We start from the raw sequence: 21,483 nt of genomic DNA on the forward strand, positions 1-21,483 counted from the left end.
CATCAACTTTATGCTGCCCATACTAACGGCAGGATAAAGTAGAGACAGGTGAGTTGATTTCAGCGGTTTGTCATTTATAAGTTAAAAGTAACTGCAGTGTTGCTGACCCTGGGCTTTCATCCCTAATATTAGCCAAACAGGCATATTTACTAGGATGTTCCAGCTCAGGACTAGCCTCCCTGGTGCAAGAGTTCAGCTTGGGCCCCCCATCGCTCATTGCTTTGTGGCCAGGGGCAGGGAAGCACATTGTCTTCCTGCTGCATGAGGCAAAAATTTAAAATTGTTGACCTAACATCTTCCCTCCAGCCAGAGGTGTAACTTGACCAGCATGCACCTTCTATAAAACAGTTGTCTTCTCATGTGGTACAAGGGTCTTTGGGCCCCTCAGGCTCCTGGGCCCGGTAGCGACTGCTACCTCTGCACCCCCTATAGCTACGCCCCTGGTTGTCACTTTTAATGGATGATAGGGTCAATGTTGTCAATGTTCTCTGAAAAGACAAAAAGTTGGTTGGGTGAAATGTATACATAGGGTGGCACCAGCCTAAGGTGGTCGTCAGATGAGTAAATGCCCCCTAGTCTCGCTGCATCTGGCGACAAACGTCTATGTGTACACAGTACAGAGGTTTACAGGCGGCCACAGGGCGCAGAGCAGCGGCGTCTCCATGTGGGAGGCTAATGACAGCGGCTTCGCGTTGTGCTGAGTGCGGGCCTGGCCGGCCTCCGTCACAGCTGACTCCCTGTCACTGAGCTCGCTGCTCCGCCCAGGGCCGCCAGTTCGGCGGGTGTTACGTAGCTGGGCGGCTCGGGGTGGGGTGTGGGCTGAGGCCGAGCGGAGGGAGCAACATCCCCGATACAGTAAGGAGGAACCCTGGCAGGGATAAGATGGGAGAAGCTGCTACCGGGAATTCCCCCTCATAGGCCGAGAGACGCAGAGCCCGAAGGGACCCGCCGCCAGGCCGCTGCTTGTGGTGAGGCCCAGCAACCATGGAGATAAACGAGCAGGTACACCCGCCGCCCCGTGTCTGTTATGGTACAGCACAGGCTTAACCCTTCTGCTGCCTTATGTGTCATGATTGACATCTGCTTAACCCATGGCGAACCACTGGGTGACTTTGTTATGGTGGGCACTGACAGTGAGGGGCTTTATACATGATGGCTGTGAGGTTTCATGGTCGGATCATCTCCTTCCTTACAGTGATTTGGCTTATGGATCAGAACTGGTAACTATTGTGTTCTGATCACAACATATATGTGTAGAATTGTATTGTATACCCAGTGCCCTGTCAGTCACCGGCTGCCGTCCTGTCCCTGGGTATTCCTGTATGTCAGATGCCCGGCTAATGTGTGGGATCACTAGTGACCAGTGCCCTGTCAGTCACCAGCTGACGCCCTGTCCCTGGGTATTCCTGTATGTCAGACGCCCGGCTAATGTGTGGGATCACTAGTGACCAGTGCCCTGTCAGTCACCAGCTGTCGCCCTATTGTGCGGGATCACTAGTGACTCGTCTGTCACAGGCTGCTGCCCTGTCCCTGAGTATTCCTGTATGTCAGGACGCCCCGGAATAAACATGCGGGATCACTAGTGACCAGTGCCCTGTCAGTCACCAGCTGCCGCCCTGTCCCTAAGTATTTCTGTATGTCAGATGCCCAGCTATTGTGCGGGATCACTAGTGACTCGTCTGTCACAGGCTGCTGCCCTGTCCCTGAGTATTCCTGTATGTCAGACGCCCGGAATAACATGCGGGATCACTAGTGACCAGTGCCCTGTCAGTCACCAGCTGCCGCCCTGTCCCTAAGTATTCCTGTATGTCAGATGCCCAGCTATTGTGCGGGATCACTAGTGACCCGTCTGTCCTGTCTGTTACCGGCTGCCACCTTGTCCCTGGGTATTCCTGTATGTCAGACGCCCGGCTAAACTGCGTGATCACTAGTGACCAGTGCCCTGTCAGTCACCAGCTGTCGCCCTGTCCCTGGGTATTCCTGTATGTCAGAATGATACACGGCTAATGTGCGGGATCACTAGTGACTTGTCTGTCACCGGCTGCTGCCCTGTCCCTGAGTATTCCTGTATGTCAGACCTCCGGCTAATGTGCGGGATCACTAGTGACATGTCCATCCTGTCCCTGAGTATTCCTGTATGTGTCAGACACCCGGCTAATGTGTGGGATCACTAGTGACTTGTCTGTCACCGGCTGCTGCCCTGTCCCTGAGTATTCCTGTATGTCAGACCCCCGGCTAATGTGCGGGATCACTAGTGACATGTCCGTCCTGTCCCTGAGTATTCCTGTATGTGTCAGACACCCGGCTAATGTGTGGGATCACTAGTGACCAGTGCCCTGGATCAGAATCGCCTCTCTGGGACTAGTTCCCTGATATAGGAGTCTATGTGGCTGTGACCTGGCGGAGCACATGCTATGGATCTGTATGCTGCAGACATGTTTAGCGCTGTCGTTGCTGGCTCATGGTAAGACTGGCACTAGGCACTCATCTGCACTGGACGCCCAGTTGTGCCGTTGAATGTCCTTATCACTAATAATCTGAGCTTGATCTGCAACTGGTGGCTTTTGAGTTGTGAGACTACAACAAGTAAGACTCCTAGGAATTGCTGGGAGTTGTAGTCTCACAGCTGCTGGCGATGCATAATCTCCCAGCTGTGTGCAGTCTGCTACATGGGATAACACGGTGTAGCAGAACGTTACACAACCTGTGTTTTACTTGTGGTATTTCTATTGTCAGATCAGGAAGTGGCGTTGGTTTTCTTGGCATCGATCTGGTCAGTACCTTGTACTCTGTGTCTTCTATATACATTCAGATGAAGCGAGCACGTCGGAGCGGTATGTTACATAGTACAGTGGCCCCCCAGCATACAATGTTCTTTCCTGGCTATTAGAAGCTGAAACCAGACTCTGCATTCAATGCCTCATGATCAGATCCAACCTGGTAAAACCCCTGTATTAGTTGTCTAGTAGCGCCCCTCTACAGTTCAGTGCGGTACTACATGTCCTGTACTGCCCTGTGTCTGTTCCAGGATGAGCTGCTCCTTTGGACACCAGGTGACGGTGGCTCCATTTTAGTTTTCTGGTACTCTGTCTGTATTGTACAGGACCCAGAAGAAACTCCTGTCCTCGTCATAGAAAGTGATTTACAGCTTCCAGGATCTATTCCGGACTAGTTAGGGTACTTTCACACTTGCGGCAGAGGAAACCGGCAAAACGTATGCCAACTGATTGCATTTTAAGACTGATCAGGATCCTGATCCATCTTAGGCTACCTTCACACTAGCGGCACGGACCTCCGGCAGGCTGTTCCGTCGGGTGAACAGCCGGCCGGATCCGTCCTGCCGCTAGTGATCGTGTGCCTCCGGACTGCCGCTCCGCCCCCATGACACGGTCGTGTGCATGAGGCCTTAGGAGCAGCTTACACATCCAGGAGAATAGTTCATTTTGTATTGGACTGGCAAGAAATTTCATAGACATCAATAAAAAGTGCAGGTTTTTTATGTAGTGTGTGGGTTTCCTGTCTGCAATTCTACAGCAGGAAATCCACCATTATATACAGTGCCTTGAAAAAGTATTCATACCCCTTAAACTTTCCACAATTTTTTCACGTTACACCCACAAACTTAAATGTATTTTATTGGGGTTTTATGTGATACAAAGTAGCACATATGTGCGAAGTGAAAAGAAAACGATACATGGTTTTCACCAACCGATGGTCCACAACTCAAAAAGTAGTGCATACACTACATCTTTGTGGTGTGGAGCCACGGACAGAAAAGCCACGGAAGCGCTCCGTAGTGCTTTCGTGGGCTTCTGATCTCTGCCTCCTTTCTGCGAACCCATTCAAGTGATATGGTGCTCACATGGCTGGTGCCCATATATTGCAGACCCGCTGTTTGCGGGCCGCAATACGGGCAAGGACCTGCATGAGGCCTTAGGGTGGCTGCACCTGCACCAACACCGCACGTAAATCCACGGTTTTGGGGCGCTTTTATGTGGTATTTGATGCAGTTTTGCTGCAGATCTCACTCTTCCATTGGAAAGGGTGAAATCTGCCCCCATAAAAAAGCAACAACAATTGATGTCAAAATCCAATTTCCGCACCTTAGATAAATGTCACGCACACTTTACTTTTTTCTAATCTCATACGCTCTGCTGGTGCTGTATTACACTGCGTTTTGATCGCCTCGTTCCTAACTTTTACACTTCTGTAACATTGTGAATGGCATAAAACTGCCATAAGTTTCATGTCGCAAACAAAAGCATTTTGCCATCTTATGAGCGCTCTGTATTCGGTGCCGAATAACTATACTAGGTAGAATCCGTCTCTCTAGCATTGTGTGGAACTGCTACCCCTTTACTTACAGCAAGTTTCCGGATGTAACATTTCAGTCATTGTGATGGGTCAACCTAGCGAGCGCTGGTCAGCCAGTAGGTAGTTGTTTCGCGGAGTGTGCTGGTTTCCTGTTTGGCTACATGGCTAGCATTCCTTCAGCTTCACTCACTCAAGGAAGTCTTAACACTGAAAACCTTTAAATAGAATTTTACATATGATTGGCGGTAATTGATTTTCGCCGAGAGGCATGTGACTTGTCATGTTACTATAGCCTGTGAAATTTTTGAAGTTTCGAATACTCCTCAGTGTGACAGCTCTGAGACACTTGCTTCTAGTAGCGTGGCCATACAATGCTCTACATTTGCTGACATCCAGCTGAATGTAAATGACAATAGACAAAAGCATTTTCTTTATCTAAATATATACAGTACCCTGTCCTTGGGCGGCTTACCAGCCTGTTCCTGCTAGCGACATCTTCTGTCACCAAGAGCTACACAAAAGACAAAGGCTGGGGTTCACTTACAGCTGCTGCACTAGCAGACGTCCAAAAGAGCATGAATTGCTGTACTCCTATCTGTGCAAGCAAGTTGGCTGTGATGTAAAGAATAAGTGTACAAACATATAATAAAAAGCTACAAACACATCTCTGATTGTAAAGTGCGGTGGTACTGACATCTTATAAATAAAGGTGCCTACAATTAATGAGTTTTAAAGCCCTAGTCTCTTGTTCTATGTACTTCCAAGAACTTTGAAATCATATTAAAGGGGTATTCCAGCCTCCAGATAGAACCCCCACCAATCAGCATTTTTCGGCAGTACCCACGTCGGGAACTAAACAGCTGTTGGAGCTAGAAGTAGAAGGCACCGTCCACTATCTACTGGAGTTCAGCTCCCATTCACAAAAACAGCTGATCAGCGATTGCCAGGAGTAAGACCCCCACCACTCTCATATTAATTACCTACCCGTAAGATAGGTCATCAATTTCAAAGAGCTGGAATACCCCCTGGTAGACAATGATTGGGCAATGGCTGTGCACTTGTGCTGTTCCCTCTATTCTTATGGGAGTCATAGAAATGGCTGTGTACATGTGGTCGGCTAACTCCCAGTCATTCTCCATCTCGCTAGGCAGGTGACCCCTTTTCTGGAGGTAGGTACAAGTACCAGCGCCAGGACCCACATCCATCAGAGGCTTATGGCATACCCTAAGGTCAAAGGTGGGAATACCCCGACAAAAAGGTAGAAAGAAGGAAAGAATATATTACACGATCAGTGGAAAGGTCAGATTTGACTGCAGTTTGTCCCCATCCCTCCCTTTCTCCCCTAAGACACATGTTGAAAGGGTTGTCCGCCTTGTATATAATCAGTACAAAAGAGTGAATATGTCACGGCTGTTTCTCGGTCTTGTTGTGCGCCGTGACACGTTAGCCGTGCATGCTGGTTGCCAGGGGCAACGTGTTGTTTTGCAGCATGTCTTTGCTTTCCTCTCCTGGTTCCTTCTCTGTCTTGTGCTCGATGTGGTCACTTGGTGTTTTTATTGCCTGTGGCTTGTAGGATGGAGTCAGTTGTCCTCCAGCCTCAGTTGGTGGTGGAGCCTTGCTCCTGTCCTGGATGTTCCATCTGCCCAGTCCTTGAGGGCCACCTAGTGGGAGATCGATGTCTCCCCCATGTCATCTCGATGTCACCTTCCTTTCCCTACTGTGTGGTATGTCTGGTCTGTTGGTGTTTGTAGTCCAGCGTGTTTGTTAGACAATTCCCCTGTCTGGGGGAAAAAAGCAAAAACAAAAAAAGCACGGCAAACAACACGGAGACCGAGACCTGTACAGAATAAAGGGGATACAGGCAGCTTACTAATATTCTTCAGAAGTGTGGCACTGTTTTCTCTCTCTTCTTAAAAATAGAACAGAAAAAAAAGGAAGTTAATTCAGACACTTAGAGATCACAGTGTATCCCAAAGGAATGAAAAATCTGGGCGCTGACAGAGGTGGTTCAGGTCGTGCAGAAGAAGAGAGAGAGGGGAAGGCAGCTCAACAAAGTGTTTGTAGCTACAGATACTTGAGAAGATAGTATATAGAAGTGTATAGGGTAATATATCTGTTCCGGTCCTATACTTTTTGGCCTTAGATAAAGAATTACCTCAGATTTAAGTTATTAACTACTATAAGTCATTAACTGGCCTATTTTATTATATATTCTACTATCTGTTATGATATAATGATATCAAGGTATAAATTCTTTTGTCTTCATGATATTTGGTTATGTATTGCTCCTGAAGAAGGGGAATTGTTATCCCCGAAACGCGTTGAGCCACATATTTATATTAAAGGCCTTCCGTCACTATGACTCTACATGCGATCCTGGCCGGGGGGGTTTAAGTCACAAGTGTTATGTGCTTATCCTGATGACTACCCCCCAGTGAACTGAGTGCTACTTTTATGAAATTGTCCCGAGGGGCATTTCACCATTACTTTTATCATTAACTTTACTATTTATTTTATCCTATACTTCATATGGTTTTATCCTTGTGTGTTTCTCTATATCTGTGTTCATTCACAGTTTTTATTTTGAGTACTCATTATCTGTTAATCACGCCATCGTTTTATGATACAATTAGTGTCATTTAATCGCCATCACTCTGGGTGGTGCGCTCTTTTTCCCTTGTTTCCCCCTGGGGTCTGTATTGCAAGTGACTGACTTTGTTCAACACTTAAGATATATTACCCTATACACTTCTACACTCACCTAAAGAATTATTAGGAACACCATACTAATACGGTGTTGGACCCCCTTTTGCCTTCAGAACTGAAAAAACGTTTTGATCGATATGCAAATGAACCTCATATGTGTCCTGTATCCGGAGATGAGTCCAGCGGAAAGGAGCCCAGCACCGCCTCGCGTCCTCCGAATCTCCTCCTTGATGGCTGACGTCACAGAGCTGGAGCGCTGAAATCTCGCGATGCGCGGGCTAGCGGATGCACAGTGTCGGCATCATGTTCATTCCCTGTGCTGGCATCAGCACAGGGAACGAACTACGCATGCGCTAGCTCGCGCATCGCGAGATTTCGGCCCTCCAGCTCTGTGACGTCAGCCAGCAAGGAGGAGATTCGGAGGACGCGGGGCGGTGCTGGGCTCCTTTCCGCTGGACTCCTCTCCGGATACAGGACACATATGAGGTTCATTTGCATATCGATCAAAACTTTTTTTTAACACAATAAAAGCACAGAGAGCTTTGGGGGACTGGGTATTGCAGATGTGCTAGCGACCATCTAGCAGCCCATCTCCCCAGCTCTATGGCCAAAATCCCGGTGACAGGTTCCCTTTAATTCTACGTGGCATTGATTCAACAAGGTGCTGATAGCATTCTTTAGAAATGTTGGCCCATATTAATAGGATAGCATCTTGCAGTTGATGGAGATTTGAGGGATCTCCACATCCCAAAGATGCTCTATTGGGTTGAGATCTGGTGACTGTGGGGGCCATTTTAGTACAGTGAACTCATTGTCATGTACAAGAAACCAATTTGAAATGATTTGAGCTTTGTGACATGGTGCATTATCCTGCTGGAAGTAGCCATCAGAGGATGGGTACATGGTGGTCATGAGGGATGGACATGATCAGAAACAATGCTCAGGTAGCCCGTGGCATTTAAACGATGGCCAATTGGTACTAAGGGGCCTAAAGTGTGCCCAGAAAACATCCCCCACACCATTACACCACCACCAGCCTGCACAGTGGTAACAAGGCATGATGGATACATGTTCTCATTCTGTTTACGCCAAATTCAGACTCTACCATTTGAATGTCTCAACAGAAATCGAGACTCATCAGACCAGGCAACATTTTTCCAGTCTTCAACAGTCCAATTTTGGTGAGCTCGTGCAAATTGTAGCCTCTTTTTCCTATTTGTAGTGGAGATGAGTGGTACCCGGTGGGGTCTTCTGCTGTTGTAGCCCACCTTTCTTTCCCATTCTGACATTCAGTTTGGAGTTCAGGAGATTGTCTTGACCAGGACCACAACCCTACATGCATTGAAGCAACTGCCATGTGATTGGTTGACTAGATAATCGCATTAATGAGAAATAGAACAAGTGTTCCTAATAATTCTTTAGGTGAGTGTATATACTATTCTCTCTCTCCTTGCCATCCTATCCTTTCTCAGGATAGTTCTGCTGCTTCCAGGCTGAAAATTGGATTCCGAGGGGCTCATGACTCAACCTCATCAATTCTCAATCAAGCCTCCCAGTGAAATGCATTGCACTTGCACCAGTTTTCTTCCTGGACTATGAGGAAACTGGCGCTGGTGAAGTGTGCTTCTATGGGAGGTGCAGATGGACAGGGTGTTGTCACGTGCACTCCCAATCAGTGTCCATTTTCATGAAGGGAATCGCAGGGCTATCAGGAGAAAGGGTTGGATGGCAAGAAGGTATGGCTTCAGAAATGGAGAAAACAGAATACTTCTGAAGACTATTTGTTAGTAAGCTGTCTACTTCTGTATTACCCATTTGTTTGTAGTGATTATATACAACGTAGAAAACTCCTTTAAATAGTCCAGAAAGCTTGTTCTGGTTCTTACACTAGAGAACAGTTTTTGTTGTGCAGTTGCCTGCAGAATTGTCATGACAGACAATAAGGTAGTCACCAGTTCTTCTGGAAAGCTGGCCCTGTCATGGGGAGCACCCTGGGGCTGGCCCTGTCATGGGGAGCACCCTGGGGCTGGCCCTGTCATGGGGAGCACCCTGGGGCTGGCCCTGTCATGGGGAGCACCCTGGGGCTGGCCCTGTCATGGGGAGCACCCTGGGGCTGGCCCTGTCATGGGGAGCACCCTGGGGCTGGCCCTGTCATGGGGAGCACCCTGGGGCTGGCCCTGTCATGGGGAGCACCCTGGGGCTGGCCCTGTCATGGGGAGCACCCTGGGGCTGGCCCTGTCATGGGGAGCACCCTGGGGCTGGCCCTGTCACGGGGAGCACCCTGGGGCTGGCCCTGTCACGGGGAGCACCCTGGGGCTGGCCCTGTCACGGGGAGCACCCTGGGGCTGGCCCTGTCACGGGGAGCACCCTGGGGCTGGCCCTGTCACGGGGAGCACCCATATGTTATAGAACTGTAAGTTTTCATTTCAAGCAACTTAAAGGAACGTTCCTGCTCGGAGTCTCTGGGTCATGCGCTCAGAAGAGTACAGTGTTCAGTCTACTAAAAGCAGACAATTCATATGGAATCAGTATTGTCTGCATTCTGTGTGCTGTCCATTCTACACTCGCTAGAACATCACTTGAGGGATGCCTCAAACAGATATTATAAAGGAGCAGGCGACCCTAATGTTCCCACTAGGTGGCATATTTTGGGGATTCCTATAGTATCAGACAGTTATGGTATACTTTGTTAATAAGTGTGGATTCCTCTAAGTTTTATTGAGGCCCTTGTGAATTGTACAGTTGGACAGTGTGGTCCTAAGACCACAAAATGTTGTGCACCTCTGATATTTAGGTTTTCCAGGTTTCTGTGAATAATGTAGTTCTACAACCTTCAGTTCCTCACCATTTTTAAGATCTGTGTTTGCTGTAAGTGAATGAGAGAACTCTTGTTTATGTCCACAGGCTCAAAACCTATACACACAGACCTAATACGTCTCATGGTTGTAGCCACTCTAGGCATTTCTCTATTAATTAGTTTTAAGGGTTGCCCCATTAATTTTATTAATCTACTGTATAAGATCACCTAAAACATGTTTTAAATTGTTATTTAAAAAATGCCCCCGTGTCCGTTCTGTATTTATTTATTTTTTTGCGGATCCGCAATTTGCAGAACACATACAGTCATGTGAAAAAATTAGGACACCCTTTGAAAGCATGTGGTTTTTTGTAACATTTTTAATAAAAGGTTATTTCATCTCCGTTTCAACAATACAGAGAGATTAAAGTAATCCAACTAAACAAAGAAAACTGAAGAAAAGTCTTTTCAAGATCTTCTGTAAATGTCATTCTACAAAAATGCCTATTCTAACTGAGGAAAAAGATAGGACACCCTTGCCCCTAATAGCGAGTGTTACCTCCTTTGGCTGAAATAACTGCAGTGAGACGGTTCTTGTAGCCATCTACCAGTCTTCGACATCGGTCTGAGGAAATTTTACCCCACTCCTCAATGCAGAACTTTTTCAGCTGTGAGATGTTTGAGGGGTTTCTTGCACGTACAGCCCTTTTCAAGTCACCCCACAGCATCTCAATGGGATTCAAATCTGGACTTTGACTTGGCCATTCCAGGACTCTCCATTTCTTCTTTTTCAGCCAATCTTTGGTTGATTTACTAGTATGTTTTGGGTCATTGTCATGTTGCATGGTCCAGTTCCGCTTCAGCTTTAATTTTCTAACTGATGGTCTCACATGTTCTTCAAGCACCTTCTGATACACAGTAGAATTCATCGTGGATTCTATGATGGTGAGCTGACCAGGTCCTGCTGCAGCAAAGCAGCCCCAAACCATGACACTTCCACCTCCATGCTTCACAGTTGGTATGAGGTTCTTTTCTTGGAATGCTGTGTTTGGTTTACGCCAAACATGTCCTCTGCTGTTGTGTCCAAATAATTCAATTTTGGACTCATCTGTCCAAAGAACATTATTCCAGAAGTCCTGGTCTTTGTCAACTTTATCTCTGGCAAATGTCAGTCTGGCCTCGATGTTTCTCTTGGAAAGCAAAGGTTTCCTCCTTGCACACCTCCCATGCAAGTTAAACTTGTACAGTCTCTTTCTGATTGTAGAGGCATGTACTTCTACATCAACAGTAGCCAGAGCCTGCTGTAGTTCTCGAGATGACACTTTAGGGTTTTTGGAGACCTCTTTTAGCATCTTGCGGTCTGCTCTTGGGGTGAACTTGCTGGGGCGACCAGTCCTGGGCATGTTGGCAGTTGTTTTGAAAGCCCTCCACTTGTAGACTATCTTCCGGACAGTGGAATGGCTGATTTCAAAATCTTTTGAGATCTTTTTAAATCCCTTCCCAGACTCATAGGCTGCTACAATCTTTTTTCTGAAGTCCTCTGACAGCTCTTTTGCTCTCACCATGGTGCTCACTCTCACTTCAACAGTCAGGAGCACACCAAACTAAATGTCTGAGGTTTAAATAGGGCAAGCCTCATTCAACATGCAGAGTAACGATCTACTAATTATGTGCACCTGGTGTGATATACCTGTGTGAGATCTGAGCCAATTTAAGAGGGAATACATGTGAGGGTGTCCTATCTTTTTCCTCAGTTAGAATAGGCATTTTTGTAGAATGACATTTACAGAAGATCTTGAAAAGACTTTTCTTCAGTTTTCTTTGTTTAGTTGGATTACTTTAATCTCTCTGTATTGTTGAAACGGAGATGAAATAACCTTTTATTAAAAATGTTACAAAAAACCACATGCTTTCAAAGGGTGTCCTAATTTTTTCACATGACTGTATGTAGCCTAAAGCAGAGCGTCCCCATACTGGTTCTATAATCGATAAGTTTGCTGGCACTAAACCATCCATAACGGTCACATCCTGTACCATGTTGTATCCAGGAGTACAACCCCCATAAGATTGCTGTAAGGGGACACGTCTCAGTGATGGATGAGTGCAGACGAACCTGATGGGAGTAGAATACGGAAGTTATTCAGAATAAAAACAGAAAGGAAATAATTGCAATGTGACATTTACGTTCTATTTGAAGAATGTGTCAGCATTTCTATAAATATGAGCTTTAGGAATTCCCGCCAGTCCAATCTTTACCGTATATTCACGTCTTACATATTTGCAGCATTTCACACATTATGCACATAACCTACATTCTTTTCATGTACGTTATACAGCAAGAGAGTCTTCAGCAGAACTTAATTAGCCAAACTGAAGCTAAGCGGGGTTGGCATTCAGTAGAGGGAACACCCTGGCATCTTCTGGAGATTGGTGGGCGCAGTTCCTGAACCCTCCTTTTATAAAGTAGGGTGAAGTTGCATTAAATTCTTTTTGAAACGCTATCTTTTGGGGTTGTCCTGCAGACCTATCTGCCAGATTGGCACTGCCACCACACAGTGGATGGATCCTTCTACTTCCAGCTCTGTCCACTGTTGTGTTTCTGGCGTTGGCAGCTAACGGTGGGTGTTGCCCGGAGGATAGGTAATCATTATCGAAAAACAGGACAAACCCTTTCTGGTTAGAAGACAGTTGGTGCAAGCCGGTTTGCTCAAAAGCATTCATAGGACTGGCGGCCATATTGCAGGCATATGTCATTTTCCTGTAGTGTTTTAGGTATGTTCACATGTGGAGTACACACTGGAGATTTGAACATAGTCCTGGCAAAAGGCATGAGATTTCATGCTCTGTTGAAAAAAATTCTGTGGCACAAATTGACCAGTGGTGCCGATTTTAAATCTAAACATGTCATTTTATACCGTGATTTCCAGCACAGATTTCATCCTTTGCAATGTGACTTGTGCCCGGATTTTATTTTTACAGCCTATCTGGACATACCTCCTAAAGTAGTTGTCCGACTTATAAAAAAATTTCACCCAAGCCAGCAGTCGTCGTAAAGTGATAAAAGAATGTATAATCGCCAATTTCATCGCCTGACACCTGCAGATCCACTCTGACGCTGCTGCCATGACATCATCTTCTGGACGCTGCGCCAGGTTAGTGTTTGGCAGCCGCGGTCACGTGGACTATACAGAGACGTCATTGTTGAAACCAAGCAAACAAAACTGCAGCAGCACTGAAAGCGAGGTGATATTATTAGTATTCTTTTATTATTTGTGACAATTTCTGGCTTGTGGAATTTTTTCTTCTTTTATGTCAGATAGCCGATCTAAAGGTAACATTTAGAAGTTAAAGGGGTTATCCAATCCATATAATGCCCCCCCCCCCCCCCCCAAATGCCTGGGCCCCTCTTATACATTATACCTACCTACTCTCTGGTACCTGCGTCGCTCTGGATCCTTGCATGGCCAATGGTGACGCTAGGGAGGCTCATTCCCGTCGCAGCCTGCTATTGGCTGCTCCCCCCGTCGCTGGATGTTTTGATCCCCGTGACAGGGAGATGCAGCAGCAGCCATGCCGGGATCCAGAGCGAAGCGGGTAAGTATAATGTATACGAGGGGCCCGGGCATTGGGGGAGGGTCATTATATAGGAGTTGGATAATGTTATTGGAGAAACCGTGGAGGGTAGAAGGCATGTTATGATGTGCTCTGTATAGGCATATGTCTTGCTTGTCTCTTAAAAAATGTTCCTCGTGTGTCATAAAAAAATTACCTATTTAAATCACATTTTCATGTTCAACATCATATATTTTTTTTCCATGTTACTATCTAGATTTAAAAAAATGTATATAATCCTGCAATTTTCACACATGTCTAATCATAGGTCATGAGTTTCTGTTCTGTACAGGTAACTTTTCAGTAGCCGTCTCAGGTGTTACTTGCCATTGTAATTCTGCTTGGGTGACAATGACACTAGTGTGTAGATAAGACCGGATCCACCATTGACAATAGGTGATTGTCAGAGCTTATCTATTCTTCCCTTGTACAATGACCTCTGCTCAGGTCACAGAGCATGCCCAGTCAGGTCCATATATATTTGGACAGAGACCAAAATTTTAACATTTTTGTTCTGTACATTACCACAATGGATTTTGAACAAAACAATTCAGATGCAGTTGAAGTTCAGACTTTCAGCTCTAATTCAGTAGGTTGAACAAAATGATTGCATTAAAATATGTGAGGAACGAAAGCATTTTTTTAATTCATAACTTTTACTTATACATATTATTTAAAATAATACCACAGTGGTGGTTCACCAGTGAAACATTGTGAAACAGACAAAAAATGAAAAATAAATGAATAATATTCATTTATTTTTCATTTTTTGTCTGTTTCACAATGTTTCACTGGTGAACCACCACTGTGGTATTATTTTAAATAATATGTATAAGTAAAAGTTATGTTTTAAAGGGGTCAATATTGCTGGACACTCTTCGATTAGATGATCCTTTCTCATATCAATTGATATTGGTTTAGCTGGACACATTTTTTTTAATTCAATCTCTTCATTTCAGGGGCTCAAAAGTAATAATAATTGTAAATAAAATGTTAATTTCTAATACTTGGTTGGAAACCCTTTGTTGGCAATGACTGCCTGATTTTTTTTTTTTTAGCAAACTCCAATCTGGCCTTCTTCTTCTTGAGGCTTATGAGTGGCTTGCGCTGTACAGTGAACCCTCTGTATTTACTTTCATGCAGTCTTGTCTTTATGGTAGATTTGGATATTGATAGGCCTATATCCTGGAGAGTGTTGTTCACTTGGTTGGCTGTTTCTCTTCACCGTGGTATTTATTCTGCGATCATCCACCACTGTTGTCTTCCGTGGGCGTCCAGGTCTTTTTGCAGTGTTGAGGTCACCAGTGCTTTCTTTCCCAGGATGTACCAAAGTGTAGATTTTGCCACTCCTAATAGTGTAGCAATTTCTCGGATGTTTTTTTTTCTTTCTGTTTTTGCAGATGAAGAATGGCTTGTTTCACCTGCATGGAGAGCTCCTTTGACCGCATGTTTACTTCTCAGCAAAATCTTCAAAATGCCACCACCACACCTCAAATCAACTCCAGGCCTTTTATGTGCTTAATTGAGAATGAAATAATGAAGGAATTGCCCACACCTGCCCACGAAACAGCCTCTGAGTCAGTTGTCAAATTACTTTTGGTCCTTTAAAAACAAGGTGCCACGTGTAAAGGAGCTGAAACTCCTAAACCCTTCATCCAATTTTAATGTGAATACCCTCAAATGAAAGCTAAAAGTCTGGACTTTATGCCCACGTCCATTATATAACTATAACTTGAATATGTTTTAGTAAACGGGTAAAAAAATACTAATTTGTGTCAGTGCCCAAATATATATATATATATATATATATATATATATGGACCTGTGACTCTCCCATAGAAGTCAATAGGGTCTGTCTTGATCAAAAATAATTATATATATATATATATATATATATATATATATATATATATATATATACTGGTAACATGGGGGAAAAAAAATCACCAAAATAAAACAATAAAAAAAAGTTTAACATAAAAATGTGTTTTAAACAATAGGTCATTTTCTGATGACACATTCTCTTTAATAAAAGGTGGGACTTGACAGTCAGATTCCCACAGATAACTTCTGCCATATGAGATATCAGGAGATAGTTTAGGCTGAGGCTAAATGACCACTAAAAAATTACTGTTAAAATCCAGGTATTCTCTGAGAAAAAGTCACAATTGACGTAATGGCAGTCTCTGTGGTGTCAGTTTTGCGACAGTCATGAGATCACTTGAAGGTCTTTTCCTCGTAGACCAGATGAAGTTGTGTAGATGTGCATTGTGGCCTCCTTCGTGTATGTTCAGCATTTACATAGAACCACGTCCACTTCATCTCTATTTCCTTTCCCATTTTCTGGACTTCCTGCTGTAGACAGGGCAGCTCTGGTTTATCATCACATTTTCACATACATATAAACCCCTTAATTTCCTTTTCCTGATGTTCTTCTTCTTATTCTCTTCGTATAGTTCTTCCGCACTTTTTGACCCGATGACTCAGTTCTTGAGTTCTTAGTGACAGATATATTTTTGCAGGTGGAGAGGGACATTTATTTTTTGAGCAGCGTGTTTTGGTAACTATGACAAAAGGCACTAAGATTATAGTAGTATAATACATTTTTCCATATCTAGCAATATAACCCATTAGACAAGAGCACAGATCTTGGATTTCTAAGTGGAAAGTGTTTTACAGCACAGGAGACCAGAAACAGATGAACTAGATATAGAAATAGGAATTTTTTATTTTTTTTCCCAGGCTTTTTATTAAATCCGCCCTTTCTTTTGTTCTGTGGAAGAAATATACTGTAGCGGCAGTTACCCCTCTGTTGCGCCCCAATGCCGCTGTCTCCGCTGCACCCACACAGGCTCTTCTCCTTCTCTCCTGACCAGATGTGTGCCTTTATCTTCCTGTTCAGCTGCAGTATTTTAAATGCAACTGAACAGGAAGGGAAGGGCATACATTCGGTTGGGGCCTGAGCAGAAGAGTCCATAGCCTTAGGGAGCCCAGCAGAGATAGCGACATTAGCGGTGCAACAGAGCGGTAACTGCCGCTACGGTATCTTTCTTCCACTGGACAGAAGGCAGAATTTTCTAAAAAACCAAGAGAACCCCTTTAAATCAAGAACATATAGAGATGATCTGGTCTTATTGAGGCAACTTCCTTTCATATCCTCTGTGAGCCCTATTAACCCCTTAGTTACCACACACTTTTTTTTTTTATCGCATTCCAAGAGCTATAACTTTTTTTGTTTTTTCATCAATGTACTTGTGTGAGGTCTTATTTTTTGCAGGACAAATTATAGTTTTTAATGCTCCATTTTGGGTACATGTCATGATTGATTAAAGCCAGCTGTTTAGCTAAAAAAAAAAACAACTTTGTTTACGTCGGTAAAAAGGGGGTATTTGTGGTCAATAAGGGGTTAAAACAATTGTAATAGAGAATTTCTCCTGCTTAGGTGCCCATATAAGCCAGGCTCTCACATATAATACTGTTTTAGGAATTCACATTTTCCTGTGGCATTCCTTATTAGGACTTATGTGAGTAAAATTGTAGCATGTTCCCTTATTAAGCCTCATTCACACGTCTGTGTTTGGTCAGTGATTTCCATCAGTGATTGTGAGCCAAATCCAGGATTGGAGCGTCCACAGACATAAGGTATAAGGCTAAGTTCACACGAACGTGTGTGATCTGTGGCCGTATTGCGTCCCGCAAATCAAGGGCCGCAATACACGGCCACCGTTCCGTGTGCATTCCGCATCACGGATGCAGACCCATTCACTTCAATGGGTCTGCAAATCCGGAATCGTGGAACAGCCGCACGGGACGGGACCCATCGGAAGCACTACGGAGTGCTTCCGTGGGGTTACGTCCCGTACCTCCGTTCCGCGAAAAGATAGAACATGTTCTATCTTTTAGCGGAACAGGCGGATCGCGGACCCATTAAAGTGAATGGGTCCGCGATCCGATGCGGCTGGCCTACGGCCGGCGATCGTGCATTGCGGCCCACTATTTGCGGGCCGCAGCACGAGCACGGGTCACACACGTTCGTGTGAACTCGGCCTAAGGGAAAAATCTGCCCCTGTTCTGTGTATAGATCCGCACCTGGTTTTGGCTCAAAATCACTGATCAAACTCTGACGTGTGAATGAGGCTTTATACTGAAGCTGTGATCACCCGATCTTTTGGGGTTCAACAGCTGTAAAAACCTAAGTACCGGGAAATATATTATTACATAACACCCATTCATATGAATGTACAATAACAGTTGCCCTGTATCCTCACAGAGGCCGGGGAGTACCTCCATATTCCCTAATAAGGCCCATGGGCAGGGGTTGTCCTAATGGGACCTAGGAGACATGTTTTTATAGATATAATCTGAATTAAAAAGAAATTATACTTTAGTAAATCTGTGCATTACTCATTTGGATTAATCTAGTGTTACGTGAAGTTTACAGCTCACTTTCACCCAGAGCTTCACTCACTTTTATGTAGGATGGGGGTTGAACTGAAATATTTCACCATTCATTGCAGGGCAGACATCTGCATAGTGTGGTCTTATGATTTTTAGAATCTCCCTTAGTGTTTATGCACACGTGTGCTACCCCGTAAACCCAGCCCCTGTGTCAGTCACATCTTCCTGTCTGGCCGTGGGTCTATCATACTGTACTCCCATCATTGTGTGTGTGTGTGTGTGTATATATATATTTATTTTATATATACTGAACAAAAATATAAATGCAACACTTTCGGTTTTGCTCTCATTTTGCATGAGCTGAACTCAAAGATCTGAAACATTTTCTACAACCACAAAAGACCCATTACTCTCAAATATTGTTCACAAATCTGTCTAAATCTGTGATAGTGAGCACTTCTCCTTTGCTGAGATATTCCATCCCAACTCACAGATGTGGCATATCAAGGTGCTGATTAGACAGCATGAATATTGAACGAAGTTGCGGACGTGTGAATGGACCCTCAGACTGCCCACAATAAAAGGCCACTCTGAAATGTGCAGTTTGATCACACAGCACAATGCCACAGATGTCGCAACGTTTGAGGGAGCGTGCAATTGGCATGCTGACCTCGCACGTGTCCTGCAGCTCTTGTTTGATACGCCCAGGACCAGCTCACAGTGCCTATATTTATCTGCTGATGGATTACAGTGATGTCATGGGGTTAATCTGGTTAATAGAAATAATGGTAGGTGTGCTTATGTATAATGATGGATTATACTTGGACCTTGGAATACCTGCTGCTTAGGTCTCTACATGTGGACTAAAGTATGGTGAGGTATGATTCAGAAGGAATGTAAATGACCCGTGGCATGTAGATAATCCACTCTGGGGGCCACTTACTTTTTGAAATAGCTACCGTATTTTTCGCCGTATAAGACGCACCGGCGTATAAGACGCACCTAGGTTTTTGGGGAGGAAAATAAGAAAAAAAATATTTTGAACTAATTGTGGTCTGTGGGTGATGCACTGTTATGGGGATCTGTGGATGACGCACTGTTATGGGGGATCTGTGGATGACACTTATAGGGGATCCTCTCTGGATGGCGCTGTTATGAGGATCTGTGTATGACAGTTATGGGGGGGATCTGTGGATGACACATATATAGCATCTTATGCTATGTGTCATCCACAGATCCCCTCCATAAGTGTGGGGGTCGCATTTGCTTTTATAATGGGGGTGGGGGTCACATCTGCATTTATAATGACAGCGGGGCCCGTGCAGTGACTGTATTCTACTACACGGGCCCCGCTTACTGTACAATCATATCCCTAATACCGTAGTTAATTGTTGTGTGCACTGCATGTAAAAGCATAATGAGCGATGATGAGCGCTATTACTTACAATTAGAAGCGCTTGCCGTTCGGAGCAGGGAGGAGGGAGGAGGCAGGAGGCAGGCCGGGAGGACGGGCGCTGGCAGTGTGAGTCATCCGTCATGCGCCCACGCCGCCTGCTTCATTCATGAAGCAGGCGGCGCAGGCGCGTGACGTATGACTCACACTGCCAGCGCCCGTCCTCCCGGCCTGCCTCCTGCCTCCTCCCTCCTCCCTGCTCCGAACGGCAAGCGCTTCTAATTGTAAGTAATAGCGCTCATCATCGCTCATTATGCTTTTACATGCAGTGCACACAACAATTAACTACGGTATTAGGGATATGATTGTACAGTAAGCGGGGCCCGTGTAGTAGAATACAGTCACTGCACGGGCCCCGCTGTCATTATAAATGCAGATGCCGCCCCCAGCCCCTCCTCCCTCACAGCTGATATACCCGCCGCACGGCATCGCGGCGGGTGTATCATTGAAAACTAAGCAAAATCGGCTACATTCGCCGTATAAGACGCACTGCTATTTCCCCCCCACTTTTGGGGGGGAAAAAGTGCGTCTTATACGGCGAAAAATACGGTACTTTGCTTGGATATGAAGATAATGTTTTATTCCTGTTGTGACACGTTTCCCCCTATTCACAGGATTTAATTTATTTAGTTTTAATTAGATTTAATTAGTGGGAGTCCTACAGCTGGGACCCCCACCAGTCACAAGAACAGAGACCCCGAACCCCTTGGTTACCCCCAACGTAGTGGCAGGTCAGACATACGCATTGCCCCGCCATTCATCTCTATGGAAGTTGTGGAAGTAGCCGAGCGCTGTCCAGAAATCCAGTAGAGATGAATGGAGTGGCAGTGCTTATGACAAACCTTCCCGCCTCGTTCATGTTGGGGGGTCCCTTAGGGGTGCGGCGTGTCCGTTCTGTATGACCCCCACCAATCTAAAAGTTATCCCACATCCGGATTCCTATGCATACACAGCAAAAACACCCATCTGACCAGTTGTGTATTGTAGAATATGATGTGCAGTACTTCATTTTTCATTGAGCATGCGCCAACACTTCAATCCCTAGTTCTAGAACTTTTTAAGCTTAAAAGGGTTCTGTAGTTCTTTTAAACTGATGATCTGTCTTCTGGATCTATCATCAGCATCTGATCGGCAGGGTCAAACACCTGGGACCCCTGCCGATCAGCTGTTTGATAAGACAATGGCGCTGGCAGTAGTGCCATGGCCTTCTTGCTGTTTAACGACAACAGAGCTTAGCCCCGCCCAGGCCATTGATACTAGTCGTGACGTCACTGGGCCTGAGGGAAACTGAGAGAAGGCCGCCGCGCTGCCTTCTCAAACAGCTGATCAGCAGAGGTCCAGGGTGTCGGAAACCCTGCCGATCAGATGCTGATGATCTATCCACAGGATAGATCATCAGTTTAAAAATCATGTTTCGACTGAAAAAAACTCAAAATTGCCCATAATTGTGGTTTTACGGAAAATTTACATAACCTGGCACCTTTGCAGCTGTGTTTATGAAAGAGTCCACTCCTTTTCTTTGGCAGACACGTCACATGTTATGCTTTTTGGCAACAGAATCTATGCCTCAATGTCATCCAGTCATATCATTTATGAGCTTATAGACAGAATAACAGGTTAAAGGGGTTACATAGTAACATAGTACATAAGGCCGAAAAAAGACATTTGTCCATCCAGTTCGGCCTGTCATCCTGCAAGTTGATCCAGAGGAAGGCAAAAAAAAACAACTGTGAGGTGGAAGCCAATTTTCTCCACTTTAGGGGAATAAAAAATTCCTTCCCGACTCCAATCAGGCAATTGGAATAACTCCCTGGATCAATGATCTCTCTCTAGTAGCTATAGCCTGTAATATTATTTATGCCCCGTGAGGAAGCGCATAGCGAAACGATCGACGGGCGGACGCTCCAGACTGGGTCAGTAATTTGGATGCTTTTTGTGATTTTTAGTGATTTTTAGTAGCAGCATTTCACTCTGGGTATGCATTGGTATATCACCGCCCCTCACCTTTCTGTGGAGAGCGGTGAATTGCAATATATGGAAACATGGTTGCTATAATTAGCCCTATGTGATAATGCTGCTATTTGATATAATTACTGCTTTATGTATTTTACTATATAATTATTGTGTTGTTCTATGTGGATTTCTAATAAAGTATTAACATTTGCAATATTTACTTGTGTGGTAGCTTTTTTGGCGTTATAGG

General features: G+C 44.9%; 1 protein-coding gene across 4 annotated transcripts in view; it reads left to right on the forward strand.

Moving 5' to 3' along the window:
- Positions 1-754: 754 nt before the first annotated feature.
- SECISBP2L (SECIS binding protein 2 like) overlaps positions 755-21,483 on the forward strand; it is a 45,028-nt gene continuing 24,299 nt past the window's right edge. For all 4 annotated transcript variants that reach the window (XM_044279619.1, XM_044279621.1, XM_044279620.1 and 1 more), the window contains exon 1: positions 755-1,002. In XM_044279619.1, the coding sequence (XP_044135554.1) occupies positions 985-1,002 (18 nt within the window). In that variant the 5' untranslated portion in view covers positions 755-984. The remainder of the gene's footprint in view (positions 1,003-21,483) is intronic.

This window comes from Bufo gargarizans, chromosome 2 (genome assembly GCF_014858855.1).
Source record: "Bufo gargarizans isolate SCDJY-AF-19 chromosome 2, ASM1485885v1, whole genome shotgun sequence".
Lineage (NCBI taxonomy): Eukaryota > Metazoa > Chordata > Amphibia > Anura > Bufonidae > Bufo > Bufo gargarizans.